This window comes from Hyalella azteca, unplaced genomic scaffold (assembly GCF_000764305.2).
Source record: "Hyalella azteca isolate HAZT.00-mixed unplaced genomic scaffold, Hazt_2.0.2 contig10027, whole genome shotgun sequence".
NCBI classification, from domain to species: domain Eukaryota; kingdom Metazoa; phylum Arthropoda; class Malacostraca; order Amphipoda; family Hyalellidae; genus Hyalella; species Hyalella azteca.
In genome coordinates this window covers 46224-70769 of record NW_025940079.1, presented here as the reverse complement: position 1 = coordinate 70769, position 24546 = coordinate 46224, and the positions used below count along the sequence as shown (strand labels likewise).

General features: G+C 35.6%; 1 protein-coding gene across 1 annotated transcript in view; it reads left to right on the top strand.

Moving 5' to 3' along the window:
- The window catches only part of LOC108679845 (procollagen-lysine,2-oxoglutarate 5-dioxygenase 1-like), a gene marked incomplete at its 5' end in the record, with an annotated part of 90770 nt that overhangs the window by 65746 nt on the left and 478 nt on the right, over positions 1 to 24546 (top strand). The window contains 2 exons of the mRNA XM_018168575.2: positions 22015 to 22153; positions 23277 to 23860. Of these exons, the coding sequence (XP_018024064.2) occupies positions 22015 to 22153; positions 23277 to 23860 (723 nt within the window). The remainder of the gene's footprint in view (positions 1 to 22014; positions 22154 to 23276; positions 23861 to 24546) is intronic.

Sequence of the window (24546 nt, the reverse complement as noted above, 5' to 3'; positions counted from 1 at the left end):
TGAATCGTGATATATATGAGAATATTGCTTTCGATATTTCTAGAAATTTAAGAGAAATTTATTTTTGGAATATACTCCATGATGGAATCTGAATCTGTTGTGATTCATTAACCTGCAGTTACAAAACACTGAATCTCTCACCTGTTAAGTATCGAAATGTTCATTATAAAAACCAGTAAAATTTATTTGTACCTGCAATGGACTGGAGCCAGTATTTTATTGCCTGTTGTGTTCAATTTAAAATTTAATTATAACTTCTTGTTATAACTTCTTAATTATAACTTCTACAGTTATGCATACTTGTAACTAATGGCCCAGTCTCTCGCACTGACGCATCTCTAGTTACTACCCTGTAACTAGCGACACTCGCACTTGTAACTAATGACACTCTCACCTGTAACTAGTGACACTCTCACCTGTAACTAGTGGCACTCTCACCTGTAACTAGTGACTTACTGGGTGTGCTATACAGTTACTGGGTGTGCTATACAGTTACTGGGTGTGCTATACAGTTACTGGGTGTGCTATACAGTTACTGGGTGTGCTATACAGTTACTGGGTGTGCCATACAGTTATTGAGTGCACTATACAGTTACTGGGTGTGCTATGTAGTTACCGGGTGTGCTATACAGTTACTGGGTGTGCTGTACAGTTACTGGGTGTGCTATACAACTAGTTACTGGGTGCTATGTAGTTACTGGGTGTGCTATACAGTTACTGGGTGTGCTATGTAGTTACCGGGTGTGCTATACAGTTACTGGGTGTGCTGTACAGTTACTGGGTGTACTATAGAGTTACTGGGTGTGCTATGCAGTTACTGGGTGTGATATACACTTACTGGGTGTGCTACACAGTTATTGGGTGTGCTATGTAGTTACGGGGTGTGCTATACAGTTACTGGGTGTGCTATGTAGTTACTGGGTGTGCTATACAGTTACTGGGTGTGCTATGCAGTTACTGGGTGTGCTATACAGTTACTGGGTGTGCTATGTAGTTACTGGGTGTGCTATGCAGTTACCGGGTGTGCTATACAGTTACTGGGTGCTTTACAGTTACTGCGTGTGCTATGTAGTTACTGGGTGCACTATACAGTTACTGGGTGCACTAAAGCATGTACCCTTCATAGCTTTATTATACTGTTCTGTGAATGGAATTTTCGGGCGTTATTCTAATTTGTACCAGCCATAGTCAGCCCGTTAAGACATTTCCCGACCAGCCATAGTCAGCTCGTTAAGACATTTCCCGACCAGCCATAGTCAGCCCGTTAGACATGACTCAACAAAGACGCCGTCTTTTTTTCAGTTCAGGTTTTTTGAGTGAATTCCGAAATTTTCATGACGTTGCTCTTCAAAAATCCTTCCATGAAATCTTTTGGGAAATCCTTTTAGGAATTTGTGGCCGCAAAGAAGATAATTAATTGCTCCCTAAGCCTGTCCTAAGCTCGACTTTGATGAGAAAACTTTATAGAAATTTCATGGGGGAACGGGAAACTTTGAAAGACTTTTGTTTTTGGGGTCCAAGAGCAACATTAGCGTACGTAACTATAATAAAAATTTGTACGAGTTGTTCTTTTTGGAGGTACAATGACCGCAACAATGCACGTATTTAATTGTGAAAAGAATTTATGATTTGCACACTTATGACGAAATTGCTTAAATGCACAATCGTAAAAAATGTCCCAATTGCACATTTGGGACCGAAATGTCTCATGTGCTTGGTTTACTTCATCGTGTAGTTTTTAAAAAAATTTAGTAAAATGAAATATTGATGAAAATGTTAATTTGATATGTCTATTACTACTATAATAATTTGTTTTTATTTAGTTTGTTCACTTGAAATTTAGTTGTAAAAAGGTTTTCTCATTTAAATGTTTTCTCGCTTCTATAATTTAAATTAGGTTAATGTTCCGACGTGGAAAAATGCAACTATATAACTGAATTTATACCATAAATTCTCAGTGTAATTCCATGAATTTGTACCGAAATACGTTTCCTGACACGCAGTTCCTGGTAAAAAATGTTGTGACAACTTAATAATAATAATTAATATTGATCATTGAATATCGAAATTAAATTATTTCATGTATGAAAGGATGGGTTAATTCTGTATTTATTTACCCCTTTGTTGACATTTTTGTCCATCTTCTTGCGTGCGAGTCTGTCCCTCTTCATCCCACGGTAGATCTTGGGATAGTGCGACCACTCCGGGGGGATAAGGACAGAATGGCCCCAAATCCCCGCGGATGGGGATTGATAGTAATTTTCATCCTCAAGTTTGGACGGAATAACATGGGGAGAATCGTTCGGGTAGTCAAAAATATCTTCGAAGTCGTAATCTTTTGAATTTGAATCCCGATTGTCGTTTGTCTGCGTTTCGTAGGACTGGCCTGCTGGTAATAAGACTTTTTTCATCAATTGTGTGTCTCCGAGATCGTTTGGAAGTGAAAAAAGTTCCTTAGAATCCTTCATTCTCTTCTTGCCAGGAGGTTTTTTGTGTTTCTGTTTTCGGGGTTTCCTTTTATTTGCTTGCTTTTTACGATGGATTTTTTCGGTTTTTGTTAAGTTTTCGGTTTGAAGTTCATCGCTGACTCGGCGAGAGGGGTGCGTTGCCTTCATATTTTGCATGTTGGTTGATTTTAAATCTGCTTTCGGTATATTATCCGGTAATCTTTTCTCTGTATTTTGATTCTCTTCGTAAAAATCCAGCCTGAACTCGTGTGAGTTTGATCTCTCGGCATTGTCTTCGAGTTCTATGTTCTGGTTCTCATTTTCGTTAGCATTTTTATCATTTTCTTTTACTTTATTCAAATCTTCGTCTCCTTGACTATCATTATCCAGGATTTTCCCGTTCATATACGCCTGGAAAAGTTCGAAAAACGGATCAGAAGTCCGGGAACTTTTGACTGTCTTAGTAGCATTAGTATCGACGATCGCTCTGTCTGTCGCAGTGTCATTGTACAGGCCTAGGTAGAGGCCGAGGTAATCTTCGTGCAGAGAAATGTCTTCGGGAATCGCCGCTACAGGATCATGCGTAAAAACATCGTAGCTACTTTTCGATTTCGGCGTATCAAAGTCCGTAGGTTTATGTTCCGTACCTGGTCTCTCAAAAAAGTAGAATCCCGAATCCGGGTGTTTTTTAGAATTCACGCCATCGAATTCGCCAGATTTTTGTGCATCTTTCCCTTTCCATTGACGCGTGTCTGAAATGCGATAAATTTTTGACTCGGACTTTGGTGAATCGCGATCCACATATGCGATAGTTTCTGGCATCGGAAAATTTACCGATTTCATGGTTGAAAACTCCGTAGATTTTCGTAAGCCATGCGCTTGCCAAGGATAGTCTTCGGCGATGGGGTTGCGATCGTTTTCATTGTAGCGGAGCGCGGCCGAGGTGGTTAAAGAAAAATTATTCGGTGGATCAAAACGTGGAAGAAGTCGCTCCACTTTCTGGGATTTGCGTGCCTGGAATGGAAATAATACGTTTAACAAATAATTGTCTTGCAATTAATTTTCACTAATATTTGGATTAATAATACTTTAATTTAATTTTATGTACATTTTTAATAAAATGCACCTAATTTTTTTAATTCATTAATAAATCTCTAAAATCGAACTTGGAACAGTGACTGAGTTTCTGGTTGATTTTGTGATTAATATTTCCATTGCTGAAGATCACTATTTACATTGAGTAAAACAAAATATAATAAGTAATGATATAAATTTTGTCTTATGTATGTTGATATTATAAAAACTAATAATATATGAAATGTTGCTATAGCAAAAAGTTCACATGCATCACAGTTATATCATAAGTTTTTTCCACACTTTCTTTATAATTTGAGTCTTGATCTTGATAATGTGTCTTGCGCTTCATCTGACGAGTTCGCCTTACTGGGTAGCGTGCTAGCCCTCCATTACCTTATGGGGCAGGTCATAAAAGGGTCAAGTGAGGGTAGGGGTCAAGTGAGGGTAGGGGTCAAGTGAGGGTAGGGGTCAAGTGAGGGTAGGGGTCAAGTGAGGGTAGGGGTCAAGTGGGGGCAGGGGTCAAGTGAGGACAAGAGGCCAAGTGAGGGTAGGGGTCAAGTGAGGTCAAGTGAGGGTAGGGTGTGGCTGACCTTTGAAATCTGTCTGCCTCATCGACATAATGACTGACCATTAAATCTATTGCTTGCATTTTTCATCAACATGAGTGAAGCTGCTTAGTTGGTAACATGTCTGCACTCTGTGATATGAACTTGTGCTTCTATTCTATATTATTTGGCAATTCGTACTTGATGTAATTAACTATATTTGGATTAAAGTAAATAAAGTCCAATTTTTGCTTGTTGACTATAAATTGTGTTTGTTGTTCATTTTTTTCTTGTATGAATTTCCTTGAATACTTACAATACTTTTCCACTTTTTGCATAATATTATTTAATATTCTATATTAGTAAAATATTATATATAAAACTTCATTTTTTTTCATCGCTTTGTCTCCGATCAACATGGACTTGACAGCCAAAATTCGTGGAAATAATCTATAATCTATTGATTATCATAAATAAATTATAGGCGAAGATCAAACTAGCTTTGTTGCATTCTCTGTAGCTGAACTTATTATTTATATAAATATGTTATTATCAGTAGTAGAAGATCAGAAGGTTGACATTTTATGATAATAAATAGATGAATAACTTTAAGTTGAGATTATATAAATTTATCATAATCAGTATGCAGATAATCAGTAAGTTTAAACCATATCAATTGATTAATATTAGTAATTTGAGGCAAGAAATTTAAGCTAACTAGTGACATTTGAAAGTTGGCATTACAGAAATAGATTATTATTTATTCATGTATGTCCGTAGGTTATAAATGACTGCTTTGCTCAGCGTCAATGGTATCACCAAGCTGAGTTATAATATGAAGTTTCGTTATCCATCCTATGATCCTATAGAGATTTATCATGAGTGCGCTATTTTTGGCTTCATCTCTCGATTGCATCATTCACTTATAATTTTCTCGTTCATAATCATTCTTATTCATCTCTCTTCGTCTTATTGCGTTCTTTTGTAACTTTCGCTTTCCATATTTTAAATTTCACTAATCATATTTTGAATCTCATTCTCGCTTTAATCCGCACCCAGGTTAGTTGAATATCCACTATGATAACGTCATTCAGGCACTCGCATTCTTCTTCTTACTCCATATTTCAACCACCAACAGCTTCATGTTGTCCCTGAAGACAACATACGGCTTACAATACAATTACCTACTCTGTATATTCCCCCGTGTGGATCTCCGGAATCCAATTTCCATTTAAGCAAAGCCTTCCAGGATTTCCACTCAACGTCCCAGACGACGCGAAGATCTGATAATTCCAGGCAAACTTTGCCCTGAGATGCCTATAATCAGCGCTGCCAGCCCTGCCCTGAACTGCCTATAATCAGCGCTATCAGCCTTGCCCTGAGCTGCCTATAATCAGCTCTGCCAGCCGTGCCCTGAACTGCTTGTAATCAGCGACACCAGCCCTGCTCTGAACTGCCTAGAATCATTGCTGCCGGTCCTGCCCTGAACTGCCTATAATCAGCACCACCAGCCCTGCCCTGAACTGCTTATAAATAGCGACACCAGCCCTGCCTGAACTGCCTAGAATCATTGCTGCCGGTCCTGCCCTGAACTGCCTATAATCAGCTATTATAACCCATTGTAAGAAAGCCTGCCTTTATGCCGCGGTTGCGGTGGGTTATTATAACCCATTGTAAGGAAGGCTGCCTTTATGCCGCGGTTGAAGGTGGGTTGTTATGACCCATTGTAAGTAAGGCTGCCTTTATGCCGCGGTTGCAGCAGTGGGCCCTTATTTGTGGATGCGATAAGGACGACTTATAGCGGAGATTGTCCGGCTTTTGATGTATGGCTCGCCTCCGTAGCAAATCTACCAAGCGCTGAGTAATGCAAACTGGCTGGCCCCTAACCAGCCAAAAACTAAAATCTGGCCGTTATTTTATTTTTATTTCACTATATTTTTGGAATTTGTGTTCGCGACCTCGTGCGGTGAAGCTGTGTATTACCCTGAAGTTATATAATAATCCCTTTTTCATTATTATGAATAACGGAATTGTTTAATTTTTTGATCGAATCATCTAACAGATCCTGAAAAATCTTAGCAAGTTAATAAAATTTCGACTATATATTTTATAGAAGCAGAATTACATTTCTGAGTTGCAACGATATAAATATCAGCGGAAAACTTCGCAAAATCAATTTAAAAAATACCCGAATTTTCATTCACTATTGACTACTTATGTATTTAAATTTTGATAAATATTGATCTAAATTTATATTAATTTTAAGTAACTCACCTCTGGCCGTGCAAGTGGTGATGACGCCATAGCGGCCGTCACCATCACCATCACCACCACCACCACCCGCACCATCTCTGTGATGCTAGATTGTGATGCATACCATCTCCCGTGCAGCCTAGACAGAGCAGGATTATTTTTTGAGGATTTTGACGTATATGATGATTTTGCTGCATCGTCTTGTAGCATTTTATTGTTGCATACTTCCGTCATGATGCCATGGACTTGCGGTGTTTTGATGTCGTCGACTTGCGATGTTTTGATGTCGTCGACTTGCGGTTTTTTGATGTCGTTGACTTGCGGTGTTTTGATGTCGTCGACTTGCGGTGTTTTGATGTCGGCAACTTGCGATGTTTTGATGTCGTCGACTTGCGGTGTTTTGATGCCGTCGACTTGCGATGTTTTGATGTCGTCAGCTTGCGATGTTTTGATGTCGTCGACTTGCGGTGTTTTGATGTCGTTGACTTGCGGTGTTTTGATGTCGTTGACTTGCGATGTTTTGATGCCGGCGAATCTCAAAGTCTCAAAATGCTTGAGGAGTTTGATGTCCATTGCGAAGGTTTCTGTCTTATTATTCTCCAAACTGATAGAAACTTCACACAATTTTTCGAACCCGACAATTTCAAGGTGAACCTTTTCTCTGAAAATTTTTAAATCTTTATCCTCTAATTCTTTTCTCGCCTCAGCTTTTGAATTATCTATGTCTAAATGGCGCACATTTCTTAAATTCATCAGTTGCTCACACGGCAGAATTCCAAACCTACACATTTTTTGCGCAATTTCTGCCATGTCAAAGTCGGCGCATATTATTTCCATTTGAAAAAGTACAGAGTCACCAGCCTCGCTATCCTGTGTTGTTTTTATGCCCGCATTGTTCTCCGCTTTCATTCGTACTGAGATAAAATGTTCATTTTTTTCCGCCTGAGTTCTGGCCTTAAATTCTTCTGCAGCCGTAGCAAAATTCACACTTTTGCGGTGAGAAGCAAAGTTCTCACTTATTTTTTCGTGTTTCCCCGGTAAATTTTTGTTAAAAAATGTGTGATAACGACCTTTGTCGTGAGGCACGTTAAATGTGTCTTCTAAAACCAGTTTATAAACTGTGCCACTGCGACGACTGTCATTAACTGTCGTTGATAGTTGCAGTACATGAAATGGGTCATTATGGTCTTTGTCGTTATTCGCTCCATGAAAATATCTTTTATCAGCTACTCCATTATAATAGTTTTCATCACTCAATCCACAAGGACGTTTTTCATCAGTTACCCCATTAGTATATTTGTCCTTTGCTGAGCTGTAGATTGCATGGTTTTTAGAGCCTTTCTCGGCATCATGAAAGTAAGTCATTGCCTTTGTTCCGCTGAATGTGTAGCAGCTTTGACGTTTTTTGCAGGAGTTTTAAAATTTTGCGCAATTTTCGTTACAAATTTCAGAGGAATTTTTGCAGCGAATACTTCCACAAACGAATTTCTCGCAGAAATAGCGTTGAAAACTTCTGTGATCAAATGAAAGTCTTATGATTTGCGCGTCGAAACGCTTGACGTCGTGTGCTTTCAAACACAAATTCGATACCACTTAATCACGAGTTGAAGGCGTATACAAGAGTCAAACAAATTTGATTTCATCAAATTATTGGACACATTTATGTTTGTTATAAAGTTCGAGTTGATGATCGAGTTCTTAAGTATTATTTGCTGCTCTGTTTTCACTTTTCCTACTTTAGTTTGCAACTTCAATGTAACTTGGTTACAATTCTCACTTACGTCTGAAATTCATAAATAATCGATTATTAGTTACTCTTTGATAATGAAAATCCACGTGCGATTAATCGATTAAAGTAAAATTTAGAAGAAATTTTCCCAAAATGCAAGGAATATTTTCTCTTGAGTTTATTATTTTGATGGGGGATTGTCCAGTGTAATGCCCCAAGCGGCCAGCTAATCCGCTTGGATTACCAAGTAATCCAAGCTATTGAGTAATCCAAGCTTGGTACCGATATTACCAAGTAATCCAAGCTATCGGTAATACCAAGCTAATCGCTTGGTATTACCGAAATTTTGGACATGCGTAACCAGAAAAATTCTGACAGAATACATTGGAAGATGAATGTTCGCCAGATAATCCTCTGACTCTGTGATGACCAAAAAATCTTTGTTTTCTGACGACCATTTGAAAGTATTGTTCAGTTAATCCTCTAACTGCAAGGATTTAAAGATTCTGGCATTGTGAAAGCCTGCATGAAAAAAATCCTCTAATTCAGAGAAATTACATTTTGTTTGTCGCAAATCAAGCCATAAGTATGATTTATATTCATCGTGTTGTTACAATGTTTCCTAACTATCACTCATCTCTCTTTATTCTTCTCAACTCCCATTATCTCTCCTTTTTTTAACTCTCACTCATGTCTCTTTTTTTTCTCAACTACCACTCATCTCCCTCTATTTTTACAAACTCTCACTCATCTTTCTCAATTTTTTTACCGACTCCCACTTATGTCTCTCTATTTTTTACTACCTCCCACCCATCTCCTTCTATTTTCTTCTAACACCCACTCATCTCCCTCTTTTCTTCCTAGCTCCCACTCATATGTTCTTATTTTTTCAACTGACTCCCACTCATCTCCCCTTATTTTCGTATCTGTGATTTCTCTTTACATGTAACCAACCGTCACTCATATCACATCTCTCTTACTGAACCTTCATTATCTTCTCTTTCGTTTACTCAACTCTTCCTCATTTCTCTTTTTACCGAACTCCTCTCACTCCCTTTCCTTTTACTCAGCTGCCACTCAACTCCCGTTTATTTAGCCCAACAGTCACTTTCTTTTTCCCAAATCCCCACTCATGAGCCCTTACTTTATTCACGTCTCACTGAACTCCCCTTTTAAGGCCTTCACGCCCCCCGCTCTAGGGTAAGGGCTCTTAAAGAGGGCTCGCCTTAAGCCCTTTGCTTTTACAGGCTTTGTAGTCGAGCCGCTCCGTGAGAATCACAGCGCATTTCCAGCGTCACTAGATTACTTTAATTTAATTGAGAATTACCCAGATTGGTTGAGAATCATTAACATGAAGATCAAAACAAAATATAATTAGATAAATTTTAGTAGAATAATATTTTATCCTACAACATTATGACACATAATTAGAGTAATTTAATGAATAATGAGGACATCATTGGCATGAAGTTTAAAAACAAAATATAATGAGATAAATTTATTAGTATAATATTTTACCCTACATTATAATGATGAATAATAATAGTAAATCAATGATCATGAATAATGAGGACAACGATACTAATTTATTTTTTACAGAATTGTAAATTTAAATTGGTATAAATGTCACGAGTATACTCAGCGCGTGTGTCGTGAATGGAGCCGACATCCGTGTACGTAAAGGTGAAATACCAGACATATATCATCGAAAGAATGTTACCTTATCAATGATACTTTTCTTGTCGATAATTGTTTACGTACTTATGATGAAATCACTTACACTCACGTATTCGAATTTAAAAATCGTTCAAGGCCTTCAATATTGTTCATCGAAAAGCACACACGACTTTTTGCAGAATTTGAAACAACTTTTTGCATGACCTCATTATTGCTCCTAATTAACCCATTAATAAGTAATTTGTGCATAAAATGGTCTGATGATTTGTGCTTCGGATGCTTAGTTCTTTGTATGATTTGTAAGAATGATGATTTATACTTCGGATAATTTGTACTCTGGATAATATGTACTTTAGCTAATATATTATTTGATAATTTGTACCTCTTAGTACAAACATCACCACCACCCTCTTAGTACAAATTATCTGCATAAAATTGATCCGAATTATAAATTATTTTATTATAAGTTCCACGACTCCCATTATTGCAAGATTCATGCGGCATTCCCAGCGTTCATGACCAATCTTCCACGATTCAAGCGTTACTAATTACACGAATCCTGGAATATGCGTAGCAATACAATGGTGGTCGGCGCACGTATTGCTATAAGTAGATATGATGATATTGGTATTATCATATCATTAATTAATATTAAATATGCTCTGTGATGTCGTAGCTGGAGCCTAAGCCAGCCAACGTTAGCTGTAGCTTTAGATTTCTTTGACCTGCACAGCACTTTAGCAAATGTGCGTTTGTAATACGTTAATTTATAATTAATAGAATATATTGGTCGTGATATGAATACTTCCTGAATCGTATTAAATAGTTTATGTGCTCAAATCGAATTGATTTTTAATACTTCGCGAATATTTTCAGGATTGGCTCATGCACAGAAAATTTTTTGATATGTTACATGTCTTTAAATTTGTGTTCCTATATTCGTGAAAGTAATTTTATTGATTTTCTAATTAAGCGTATTGCTCTTTTAGCAGACAGTTTTATTTTTCCAAATCATTTTCAATAATTTTTGAATAGTCTATAATTTGTTGCGGAAAATTAACCTTTGGATTACTCCCAACTGAGCTACTTCCATTGCAGATTTTTGTTTTCAACAATTTGTATTGCAGTGAGGTAGTTAATTTTGCAGTGTTCTTCGTAAATTAATTTTTCACTGAACTACTTGGTTTTGCAGTCTTGGTAATTAATTGGCATAAAAACACTTGCTTACATAATGGAGTGATTTAGAATTATTCTAATTTAAAGTGATATATAGATGCTGAAATAGCTTCTGTAATTACCATTCAATGTTATGTATAAGATACTTAAATGTCAGATGCAAAAACCGTAGAGTTCCAAATGTGGCTAAATGCGAAATGTGGCGCGACGAATATCAGATGTTGATACAGTGTAATGGAGTCGCTCAATTCTTAACTGATTTAATATATGGAGCGAGACTTTGAGCATATTGACATTAAACTTGGTAATGCTTATGCTGCATTACTAGGATCACTGCAGCTAAACAAACTTGTGTTTCAAAACTCGGGGAAGCTCTCTCAATAATGCGATTGTTCAGAATGCGTGAAAAATCGCTGTATTATTCCACGCTTTATGCATTCTAGCCCTTCTTACTTTCAGTAAAGTCTGACAGACCAATTTAACAAATGGTCTTTAATATGCAAGACAGCGAACGCTTGTCATTCCGTCCCACTTCTCAAGTTGGAAGTTTGTTCGATTTCAAGTCCGCGAGATGGAATTGATAGTCAGGCTTTCGAATCGCTCAGGATTAACTTTGATGTCGTGCGTCTTTGCAAATAAGCGATGTCGTTCCGTATGCTGGTTTGATGTTATGATAATCCTGATGCATCGAGCTTTTTTAATCCGGTTGATGAAAGTTGACATAATATTATTTATTTTTTTTTTGTATCTGTATGATTATTCTATTTCTCGTATGTTAATACTTTGTATCTTTTCGATGATAATTTTTTTATATACGAATACTTTAGTTCGTCTTATGTTAATTCGAAATCTTTTTATAGTATTTTGTATCCGTATGCTAAAGCTTTGTATTTTTTATTATACCTCTTTTCCGTATATTAATAAGTCACGTCAATATGATATAAATTCTCTTATTTTTGATACTTTTTTGTATCCGTATGATAATTATTTGTAACCTTTGGATTATACGTCTTATCCTCATACTAATACGAGCACGTCCCGTCCATATGTTATCAACTCGCACTCTTTGATAGTTTTCTGTATCCGAATGCTAATACAGTATATTTCGTATTTTTTAAAGTATTTCTCACTAATAATAATACTGCTTATTAAGCTAATGCTTTATGTTCATATGATATGCATTTTCTTTTTTTAATTGTATTTTGTATCCGTATGCTAATATGCAATGTTTTTTTGTATTTTATATTATAGTATTTGTTAATGATACGCTAACGCAGGAACGTTGTGCGTTTGCTCGCTTTTAACGATTCCGTTTGCCGACGCTCGAGTGTTTGAGCGCCCAGTCGCTGTGTTTGATACTCAAACGTTGCTTATACTGAATTTTTAAAATCTTTTCAAAAATACGTTTACAGTACTTTTTTTAAATGCTATTTACGATACTTTTTAGCTAACTAATAGTTACGTCCATAGATTTAAGTCATTAAGCTTGTAAAATAGGTTCATTGATACTTTTCTAGCTCACTCATAGTTATATCCATAGATTTATGATATGAAATATTTTTCGTTGAACTGCAATACGAAACAATACTAGTTGATACAATTTATATCAAATGGATTAATGAAATTTGAAAAAATTGAGTTAACAAAACATTCACATTTTATAGATCAAACTATACTTTTATCAAATAATTTTACCACGATTTAAGAAATTAATGTAACAAAACAACAGTGGAAGAGTAACAGTAACAAAACAACAGTGGAACAGTAACAGACACGGTCATGCTTATTGATTACAAAGTTTACGCGGCCTCTGATGTAAACAACAGCATTAATTAATTTTTCACAGCTGGAGCCGCCTTGTGCCTCAGCTTCAGCAGGTCGATGTGAGTGCTGCACATGCTGCAGTGCTGCACATGCTGCAGTGCTGCACATGCTGCAGTGCTGCACATGCTGCAGTGCTGCACATGCTGCAGTGCTGCACATGCTGCAGTGCTGCACATGCTGCAGTGCTGCACACGCTGCAGTGCTGCACCCGTTGCAGTGCTGCAAGTGTTTGTCATATATATATATGTACGTGATTATCATTATTTATATTATCGCTAAATTTTCACATCTAATCTGTGGTAAAGTTTCAATAAATTCGTGTACATTTTTAAACAACCTTACTGACGTACTGCGGTACGATTCAAGTACAATTTCAAGTAGCATTCAAATATCAAGCGATGTTACACAGCAGTGATATTTCTGTTAACCTCTGTAGCACAAAAATTTACACACTTCAATGTTATGCTGTACTAGTTGAATACACAATATACTTATTTAATAACTGAAGTTCTAAATCAGTAAAGACACAAAATATTCGTACTGTAACCCTACACGTGCGCATCTTTCTTCGTCGCTCCCATTTCACCGACGTTTTGTTTACGTTTGTTTAGTATTTCTTGCGTTTGTTTAGTATTGTTTACCTTTGTTTACGTTCGTTCAACCTGCCTTCCCGTGAAGCTCTTCATCGAATTCTAATAAGTAAACAATACTACAGGTTCTCAGATCATCTGTTTACCTAAGACTTTCAAGTTTATAATCATACGAAACATAATCACTCAACAATATTGTACTTTTCTACTTATTCATCTAGCGCCTAAATTCAACGGATGTCTAATAATTCCACTTGAATTTGTGAGTCCTTTCTGTAATGTCGGGTAACAGCGACAAAGTTGTTCACTCGACCGGCGCCGCTGCGAGACTGAGCCCAGCGAGGCATGTCAGGCTTTATATAGAGCCCAGCCTGCCGACACAAAACGTCCCGCGGGGTTAATTAATTGCGTTTATTTTAAGTAGTTGGGACAGTTTAATCTATTTTAAGTAGGTCAAGATAAGTTAATCTATTTTAAGTAGTTGAGAACTACTTAATCCTTTTTTAGTAATTAATTGCGTTTATTTTTAACAAGTTTCGACAGTTTAATCTATTTTAAGTAGGTCAGGATAAGTTAATTTATTTTAAGTAGTTGAGAACTACTTAATCCTTTTTAAGTAAATGAGGGAGATTAAATTCATTCTAAGTATGTGATGTCAGTTTAATTTGTTTAAAGTGTGTGAGGCCAATTTAATCTTTTAAGTAGTGAAGATAATTTAATGTATTCCAAGTAGTTGTGGATGAGTTACTTTTTTGAGTAGGTGACGGTGATTTAATCTTATTTACAAATTAATATATTTCAAATAGGTGAGGACAAATTAATATATTTTAAGTAGGTGAAGGCAATTTCATCCATTTAAGAAGGCAAAGACAGTGTATTTTATTTAGGCAAGGAATATTTAATTCCTTAGAATAAAATCAAGATATAATGGGTTTCTTAATTCCAAGTCTCCTGGCAATCGAGAAAACTGGTAAAAATTTCAGTTTTTGGTCCTTAGTTGATCATGACTAAGTACTAAGGTGATCATGAATAAGTACTAAGGTGATCATGACTAAGTACTAAGGTGGTCGTGACTAAGTGCTAAGGTGATCGTGACTAAGTACTAAGGTGATCGTGACTAAGTACTAAGGTGATCGTGATTAAGGTGATCGTGACTAAGTACTAAGGTGATCGTGACTAAGTACTAAGGTGATCGTGACTAAGTACTAAGGTGATCGTGACTAAGTACTAAGGTGATCATGACTAAGTACTATGGTGATCGTGACTAAGTACTAAGGTGATCGTGACTAAGTACTAAGGTGATCGTGACTAAGTACTAAGGTGTTCATGACTAAGTACTAAGGTGATCGTGACTAAGTACAAGTATTGAATCAATATCATGAGATTTTTCTCGATACTTGTAAGAATTTTGACTATCCAGCTGTACGATTCATTGGGAAAAGTTAGGTAAGGATAATCTAAGGTGTAGCTTACATTATCGTACTGAAAAATAATCGTACTTAAGCTTATTTTAAATATTTTTAATCATTTTTTACAATACCGTCCATGTTCTAAATTCTTATAATTCACGTATGAAAAAACCTATCCGTTGTCAACGGACATCACTATTGCTTTTCACAATGAGTCTCACAGAAGTTCTATGTTTATAAATGAAATGTGAATAACAATGAACAAGAACAAGATTGTACGATTTTTATATAGGTTTAGAAAGGTTATGAAAATTGGAGCGCGTCTTGTTGATACTTGTTTTCCGAATATCTGTAAGGTATATATTAATATTTTAATGCTAATTTATTTATTATTAATAGCGTTATATATTATATAAGCTTTACTATATTATGAGGGCCTGAAGGATAATGGCCGAAAAAAATACAAAATTTAGAAATGAAATGAGGACAATTTTGAGTAGTTGAAAAAATATTACAAAAATTCTTATCATTATTTATTGAATAATAAAAAATCTGTTAAGGCATCATAACGTGAGCGTCGTGAGCATTAAAATGTTCAAAACATTGCGTTCCTGAGAACCTACAATTGTGCGCTCAGTTTCCTGGCGGTGAGGTTTTTTTTGAGAACCACGGCTGCTCTGAGAACCTCGAGTGCCCATTATTGGTTCCGGTTCTGGTTTCAGCCGTGCTTATCTGCAGAGGTTCCCCTCGGAACTCTCAGTGAAATAAATGGGACTTTGTCAAAGTAGCGATGCATTTTTTGCCCCTGTGTGTGTCATCATGACTCAGTTTGGAAATGCAAAAAGACGTAGCAGTGCTACGTCCAACAAGAGTATCTATCTCTATTTGGACAACTTGACTCGTTCTTTTTTCTGAGTTTTCCTGTATTGTTGTTCTTCTTATTTATTTATAATGACTGCCATCATAACCTAAAGTGCACATCGCTCCATATTTTTTTGTGCCTTTTTTGGCGCAGGTGTGTCTTTGATTTTGGCGCTGGCGTGTCTTTGATTTTAGTGATGGTGTGTCTTTGACTTTAGTGCTGGTGTGTCTTTGATTTTAGTGATGGTGCGTCTTTGACTTTGGTGCTGGTGTGTCTTTGATTTTAGTGATGGTGTGTCTTTGACTTTGGTGCTGGTGTGTTTTTTTATTTTAGTGATGGTGTGTCTTTGATTCTCATTATTTTTTGTGATTTTGGTGTTGGTTCATCTTAGATAATTTTATGTATTGTATAATCTCTATCGTTGATGCACATGTGTTTGCAATTTGTAGTTTATGCTTCATTGTAGATACTTTAACTTTAACATCAAAACAAAGGCTCACGTGCGTTATAAAACAAAGTCTCACGTACGTTGTGAAACAAAGGCTCACGTACGTTATAAAATAAAGGCTCACTTGCGTTATAAAACAAAGCCTCTCATACTTTATAAAACTAAGGCTCACGTACGTTGTAAAACAAAGGCTCACGTACGTTATAAAACAGCGGCTCACGTACGTTGTAAAATTAAGGCTCACGTACGTTGTAAAATTAAGGCTCACGTACGTTATAAAACAAATGCTCACGTTTGTTATAAAACAAAGGCTCACGTACGTCATGAAGCAAAGGCTCTCGTGCCTTATAAAACTAAGGCTTACGTACGTTATTAAACAAAGACTCTCGTGCGTTATAAAACAAAAGCTCTCGTGCGTTATGAAGCAAAGGCTCACGTGCGTTATAACACAAAGGCTCAGTAGCCTTTATTTCATAACGCAGCAGATTTAAAATTCGGCAATATTTCCCGCATTGAAGCGATTGCCAGGCATTGTGTGTGAAGTTTGCCAATTAAATCCTGGCGCTTGCAGAGCTTCAGGTTGTGGCCAACGTAGGTGCATGCTGAATGAACTTTGTTTAATATTAAAGGTAACACTATTATAAAATTTTAATATATGTCCGAATATTTCAAAGCGAGAGAATGTACGTGAAATACTGGATGTAATGAATGTTATGACTAAACTTTATCAGAACTAAATTTAAAGTTTTGAGAAAATTAGCAGTTTTTAAGTGAGTGATGCTGTTGGAATGGCGGCAGGGAATTTGTTTTAGTACTTCTGCAAAAAAGTATTTTATCGCTATAATGTATAACAATTAAGGTTTATATGAAATCGACTTTTCAAAATCTAGGATCCTCTAATGTTTTTTCTAATTTAATTTAGTAATATTTTCAATCTTGTAACATATAATTTTTATATGTATAGATATCCTGTCCTCGTATATTAGAAAAAGTATTGGAGAAATTTAGAATTCTTAATTCCTTTAAGTAAGAAAGTAAGTTAAACTATGACTAAAAATTCAGGCAAATTACATTAAAGATTTAAATTTTTTAATAGGTACAAACGAGACCGATACATTTGAGACAGAATAACATCACGGGTCGTCAAAACAATGATGTAGGCAGATTTGTACGATAATGGTTAATTAATTGATTGTATTTGGCCTGACCTATCGTATTGCTCAGACGAGAACCAATTATTTTCGCAGTGTGAACACATAAACCTTCTACTGAACCGGGGGCATGCCATTAAATATCCTGTACATGAGAACTCTGCAAGACATTTCTAATTATTTAGGAAATGTAGACTAAACAGCGCGATGCTATTCGTCATAAGTAAAAATAAAAGTGTATTATTTAACACAAATAAATAGAGGCCAAAAAATATCAATACGAGGCCTTGAATTGTTCTCTGCTGTCGAGCAAACCAGGAAGTTCTAATTGAAAATTATTTATGAGTGTTTGTCATTTATAGCAGACCATTTTGTGGTTTTCTAAAAACTAATCGAAACGTTTAGCAGACAATTAATTCGTCTGCTAATATTTAACATAACCACCAAGTGTTGGTTAGGCAAGGGTTAATAAATGCGGTAATTGTGTTCAAAATCTCTCGCCGTATTTGTGATATCGATTATGACTTATTCGATTTCATACCGACTGGAAATCGACACTATTCAAATTCTCATTGTATTCAAGGTATTTTAGATGCGCAACATTTTACTTCCAATTGTATATATTCTGAATATCATTAAACATCAATATGTTAAGTGACATACATATATCATTCGTCTTTAGATCATGCCATGTTAATGGATATGTCCCAAATTTTTAGGTAACTGTATTTCTAAATATTTTAACGCGTACTGCCTCGCCAGACATGAAATTCAACTAAGAACTTGTATGCAGGATATCATCTTGCAAGAGTTGTGCGTTGTGCCGCGCGTCTTCTTTGATATCAGATGAAGTTGAGGCTGGGGCGCTGAACAAGCTTTATAGTTGATGCCTTTATGAGAAGCTCCTTCTGTTGACGGGGACTTTTAGCGCGGATTGGTCTTTGATTTTGGTGCTGGTGTGTCTTTGATTTTAGCGCTAGTGTGTCTTCGATTTTAGCGTGGATTTGCCTACGATTTTGATGCTGGTGTAACTTTGATTTTGGTGCTGGCGTGGCTTTGACTTTGGCGCTGGTGCGTCTTGATTTAAGCGTGGATTTGCCTTTGATTTTGGTGCCGGTGTGTCTTTGGTTTTGGTGCTGGTGTGTTTTTGATTTTAGCGCTTGTGTGTCTTTGATTTTGGCTTGGATTTTTCTTTGACTTTGGTCTTTGCTTGAAGCTTCTATGCTCGTCTTTTGCTGCCCAGCACACCCTAAATGCTGGATAAGTTTATGATGCCACATTTTGGCTTAATTTTGTCATAATTTGTGCTGCCTCATGACATTGTGTACTACCACCGGATCAGATATTTATTCATTAATATTATAGAGTATATGATAGAGTATATGATAGATATCAGCGCTTTTTAAGTTTTTTTTTTCAATGTAGCTTATATTTATTTATTTGTGAAAATAATGATATTCGTGATATTCTGAAGGCAGAAAGCATTGTCTCCACATTCGTAAGAGATGTGCTAAAAAATTATCTCTCTATTTTATCTTCCCAATCTTCTCTCAAATCTAATTACATTTTTTTATTATATTTTTATGTCGTAATAGAATTTTTTTAACTTTTGCATAGGCTAGGTTCTAAAATTCACCGGAGTACGTACTGTATTTAATGCATTCAACACAATATAAATTTTCGACCAAAGTGTGAATACATTACTTAACAGTTTACGATTTAAATAAAATATAGGTATAGCATTTAGCTTTCATCATTTAGATTTGATCAAATAAATTCTCAACACTCTTTTTCGAGTAATTCTTCAGAAATCTCGTAGTTGACCTGCCTGGAAAATCTGTAAATTTCCTCGAAATTTTCCCAACATTTTTGTTAATGCCGAAAACCTGTTACGTTCGTCAATTTTTCAGAATTTACGGAGCGCTAAGCAATATAGCCCCTGCATAATTGAGCTATTTATATTTTTTAAACATATTTTCGATGAAAAATAATATCTTAAGCATGCGAGCTGCGCTAAGGCAATATTTTTTATGCTTTCCGGGAATTTATATTGCGTCCCCGTTATATTGCTGAGCCAATTTTGTTAAAATTTAATCATACTTCAAGAACATGGAACTTTCATTGGATATGTAAAACGTAAACAATATTGTAAAATGATGCATGTTTTTAAGCAGGAAGTATATTGAAGATTGAATACTTGTTTGTTGTCAAACTTATTATACGAATAGCAAAATATCTTTCAAGACGTCATGGTGCTCCATGTAAAATTACAATTATTATTCACATATTTTAAAGCTATTTGATTCAGAAGCATTTTTTACACATTTACTATAAAATTTAAATTCATTATTATTTCATAAATTGTTAAATTATCGTGAAAAATATTTCAAAAAATATAACTCAGTACTCACTGCAGTGAGTGACAGAGAGCGCATTTTCTCGTCGACGAAAATATGAAGTCACGGACGGACAAACAGACGGACAGACAGACGGACGGACATGGCGAGCACAATAGTGCATTTTTTCCATAAATGAGAAAATGCGCTATAAACGATTAAGAACGAAACTGAAGAAAATAATTCTGAAATGTAGTCTGCAAAGAATGCGTTAATATTAATAATATGAATAATATTATTAATATTATTCATATTATTGAATGTCTAATCCTGCCAAATTTTGTATATTTGTTATTCAGCAAAAAATGTGAAGTTCTGCGGGACTTTAAACTCAGCATGGCTCCCTTGGACTGCGGCATAATCTAATGGGTATTAAAAAATTAATTAGTAATTAGTAAAACACGATCAATATATTGTACATTTGCTCGCTTCGTTATCTTGATAAGTTTTAAATGTTCTCGTTATTTTACAGAAAGCTTGTGCTGCGTCATAACATATATACCCAGTATACCCAGTGTAGTGCATATACCCAGTATATGCACTACCTAATCTATCTATACAACAATTAATGACAGTCAATTTCGTTTTTTTTTTTTGAAACTCATTCACACTCATTCGCTGATTCAGTAATTGATTACTGTACATTGTAATATTTTCTAAGGGTACCACAGCAAAAACATCTTCCAGATATCGACAATATAGAAATAAATAATATCTGGAATATCGCCTCGCTCGGACGCTCATGTTACCACTTTATCACCAAGATTCATGTTACCCATGAACATGTTCACTTGTTTTGCTCCTGCATATGTTTACTTGTTTTTCTCATGAACATGTTCACTTGTTTTACTCATGAACATATTCGCTTGTTTTACTCTTGAACATGTTCACTTGTTTTACTCATGAACATGTTCACTTGTTTTACTCATGAACATGTTCGCTTGTTCTACTCTTGAACATGTTCACTTGTTTTACTCCTGAACGTGTTCGCTTATTTTACTCTTGAACATGTTCACTTGTTTTACTCATGAACATGTTCACTTGTTTTACTCAAGAACATGTTCACTTGTTTTACTCATGAACATGTTCATTTGTTTTAGTCATGAACATGTTCACTTGTTTTACTCATGAACACGTTCACTTGTTTTACTCCTGAACATGTTCACTTGTTTTACTCAAAAACATGTTCACTTGTTTTACTCATGAACATGTTAACTTGTTTTAGTCATGAACATGTTCACTTGTTTTACTTATGAACATGGTCACTTGTTTTACTCACGAACATGTTCACTTGTTTTACTCACGAACACGTTCACTTGTTTTACTCATGAACATGTTCACTTGTTTTACTTATGAACATGTTCACTTGTTTTACTAATGAACATGTTTACTTGTTTTACTCATGAACATGTTCACTTTTTATCCTCATGAACATGTTTACTTGTTTCACTCACGAACATGTTCACTTGTTTTACTCATGAACTTGTTCACTTGTTTTACTCATGAACTTGTTCACTTGTTTTACTCATGAACATGTTTACTTGTTTTACTCATGAACATGTTCACTTGTTTTACTCATGAACATGTTCACTTGTTTTACTCATGAACATGTTCACTTGTTTACTCGTGAACATGTTCACATGTTTTCATTCTATTTTTAGTGTCGGGGGATCTTTCTTTGAATTAATTCTTAAGATATGGTTCAAGTTAAATGCATAAGGACAAGCTGTCGAAATGTCAAAATTTATGTTTGATTCCACATTTTAATTTCGAATTTTCAATTAAATTGTACGAGTAGTTTCGATGTGTCCAATCTCTCCACACCCGACGTTAAATTGGACATTAAACCCTTGAACGTTTTTTAATCGGCTAGCATCATAATATAATAGACTTGTCTCATCATCGAGCACTGTATCTTGATTATTAAGTGTATACACCGCTTAGTTTCTAAATAATGCAAGGCTTGTATCGTTCCATCTAGATTTTATTAGCATTTGTTGGGCATTTGAGATGCAAAGCCTTAGCGATTCATCAAGGGTTTACGTTGCAATCTACTTTGCAGTGCAAAGCTTCTTATTACCGAGGGTATTACCGTGCCCAGTCCTCTAATGCAGTGAAGGTTTACCGTGCCCAGTCCTCTAATGCAGTGAGAGTTTACCGTGCCCAGGCCTCTAATGCAGTGAGGGTTTACCATGCCAGTCCTCTAATGCAGTGAGGGTTTACCGTGCCCAGTCCTTGAGTACCCTTATATATCATTTGTTGTTTGTTGATTGATTTTCAAGACTTGATTATCATTTATCAGCTGACAATGATATTTGGCTATAAACTATCATTCTATCTTAGTTGAGTAGTAAACCTTTACTATAAGCTTAACCTTTTGTCGTTGACAAATAAAAATGTTCAAGAAAATAATTAATTTTTTGTTTGCAGGGGCATCTGGGCAGTTCCATACATCAGTGGGGTGTATTTAATACAGAAGTCGGTGCTAGAAGACGAAGAACTGCGACCAAATTACATACATAATCTCTTCGACGCTGACATCGCCATGGCAACCAACTACAGAGCTAAGGTACGACGCCAGTAATTGCCTTATATTTGAATGTTTGAAATATTTTTTTAACACTCATTTTTTGAAATGTTATTATTGTGAATTTTCATGGAGTATACGGCATCGAAACACCCCTATCTTCGTAATATTTTCCAAAACATCTCAAATAAAAACTGAGTTTTAAAATTTTCTACCGGTTGATAAGTTTTTACAGTTATCCAGTGTAATATAAATCAGATTTTATAATTGAAACGAATTTTTGTGTAGGTATAGTTTTCCATTTATTTGGGGGTCAACATCAGAATTGATTGATGAATTACTTTATATGTGATTTATTTACATATCAAAGAGGAACGATTTCGGCCAAATTAGTTCTATGAAGAAATTGAAATACTAAAGCGAACTATTGTGGTGATTAAATATTAATTGAACTGTACTATTATCTATATTGTAAAGCTCTGTGTGTTTTATTAGATGCTTCTGTCTTTATTATGCAGTTATACCAATTCAGATTCAATCTCAATTTGCTTCATTATACGCGATAAATCGTACGCTAACGATATTATTTGGAAATTTTATATATTTTTTTAGGTTCTTGTGATTTAATAAGTAGATTAGCAGAAAATTCCAATTTGTTCTCCGAATTTTCCACAGTTAAAGGTGCTACAATTTTAATGAGTGAATAAAATTTAATATATAGCAGGGGATATTGAAAAAATCGATATAGCAGTTGATATTGAGATATATACTGTATCTAGAACGAGTCCATAAATTTTAATGCAGTTTTCAAAACGCTGAAACGCTGGAACGTAAAACGTAACGCTGAAACGCTTATAAATTAGGAAATAGTGCGGTTTTTAATTTCAACTTTCGAGATTTTCGCGAATTTTATTTTTTCCCAAATATGTGATTGAGCTACATCAGTTGAAATTCAAGTTTTTTCCTGTTGAATCTTGTTTTAGTCGTGCTCGAAAAAAGTTGCTGTAGCGAAATTTTCGCACTCCAAGATTTATCCATTAATATACAATTAAAGCTCATAGGAAGCCATAACAGATTTCTACGGATATTTATTTAGAATATAAGTTTCGAAATAGAAACTGATTTATTTATTGTAATAATTTTAATAACTCATGTTTATTCCCAGGACGTTCTTATGTACGCCGTAAACCTAGAACACTACGGACACCTGGTGGATAACGCCCTATATCCCGTGGATAAACTGCACCCAGATTTATGGCACGTAGCCATGAACAGGGAAGATTGGGAGGCTCGGTATCTGCATCCGGATTATTATAAAGCCTTAAACCTGAGCACACTTAATGAACTTCCATGTCCAGACGTGTATTGGTTCCCAGTTTTCTCTGAACGGTTCTGTACAGACCTCATCGAGACCATGGAAGACTATGGGGAGTGGTCCGGTGGTAAGAATACGGACGAACGAATTTCCGGTGGATATGAGAACGTACCGACTGTAGATATCCATATGACGCAGATAGGATTCCAGCAAGAAGCCCTTTGGATCCTGAAGGAATACATTAAGCCTTTGGCTGAGAAGGTTTACCTCGGATACACAAGCGATGCCCGAGCGGACTTGATTTTTGTGGTGCGTTATCGGCCTACTGAACAATCTTTCCTTAGACCGCATCACGACAGTTCCACGTACACCATCAACGTAGGCCTGAATAGGCCTGGCATCGACTATGAGGGTGGAGGAGCACGCTTCATCAGGTCAGAATTAATTATCATCAATATTATTCAATATAATGTTAACTTTTATTTAAGCTTTTAATGAAAAGATTGTGGCAGTGATAGAGACTTTTTTAAGCTCTCGGATGTCTATCATTGATGTTTTGTGTGCAGTTGAGTAATTTTTCAATTATAAAATGCTGCCCTTGATTCACGTTAATAATTATCAATATTATTCAGTAAAATAATTAGAAATGTTAAAAGAATCTTAACATGTATGACAGCATATGAAATAATTTTGTGTACAGCTTTCAAATCCTAGATTGTATTAGTAATAATAACAGCCTGTTATGCATCATCATTGAAGTTTATTGAAAACTATTTGAAGCCTGGTAAAGCGAGCGTAGTTAATGGTTAACTATTATTTTTAGTTTTAAGGAAAAGATTGTGGCAGAGACAAAGGTTTTTTTAGCTCTTGGATGTTTATCATAATTGTTTTGTGCAGTTGAGTAATTTTTTAATTATAAAATGGTGCACTTTATTCACGTTAATCAAATGTACATCTATACATAATCGAGTGAAAAATAGATGATACCTTAATTGAATGATGTAATGGTGTCTAATATATAAAACTAAATCGATTATTATTCTTTTGTTTGATGTATCGAACTAAAAAGATTTGGCGAAAATTTAAGCATAAGCAAAGAAAGTATCAATTCCCAAGACCT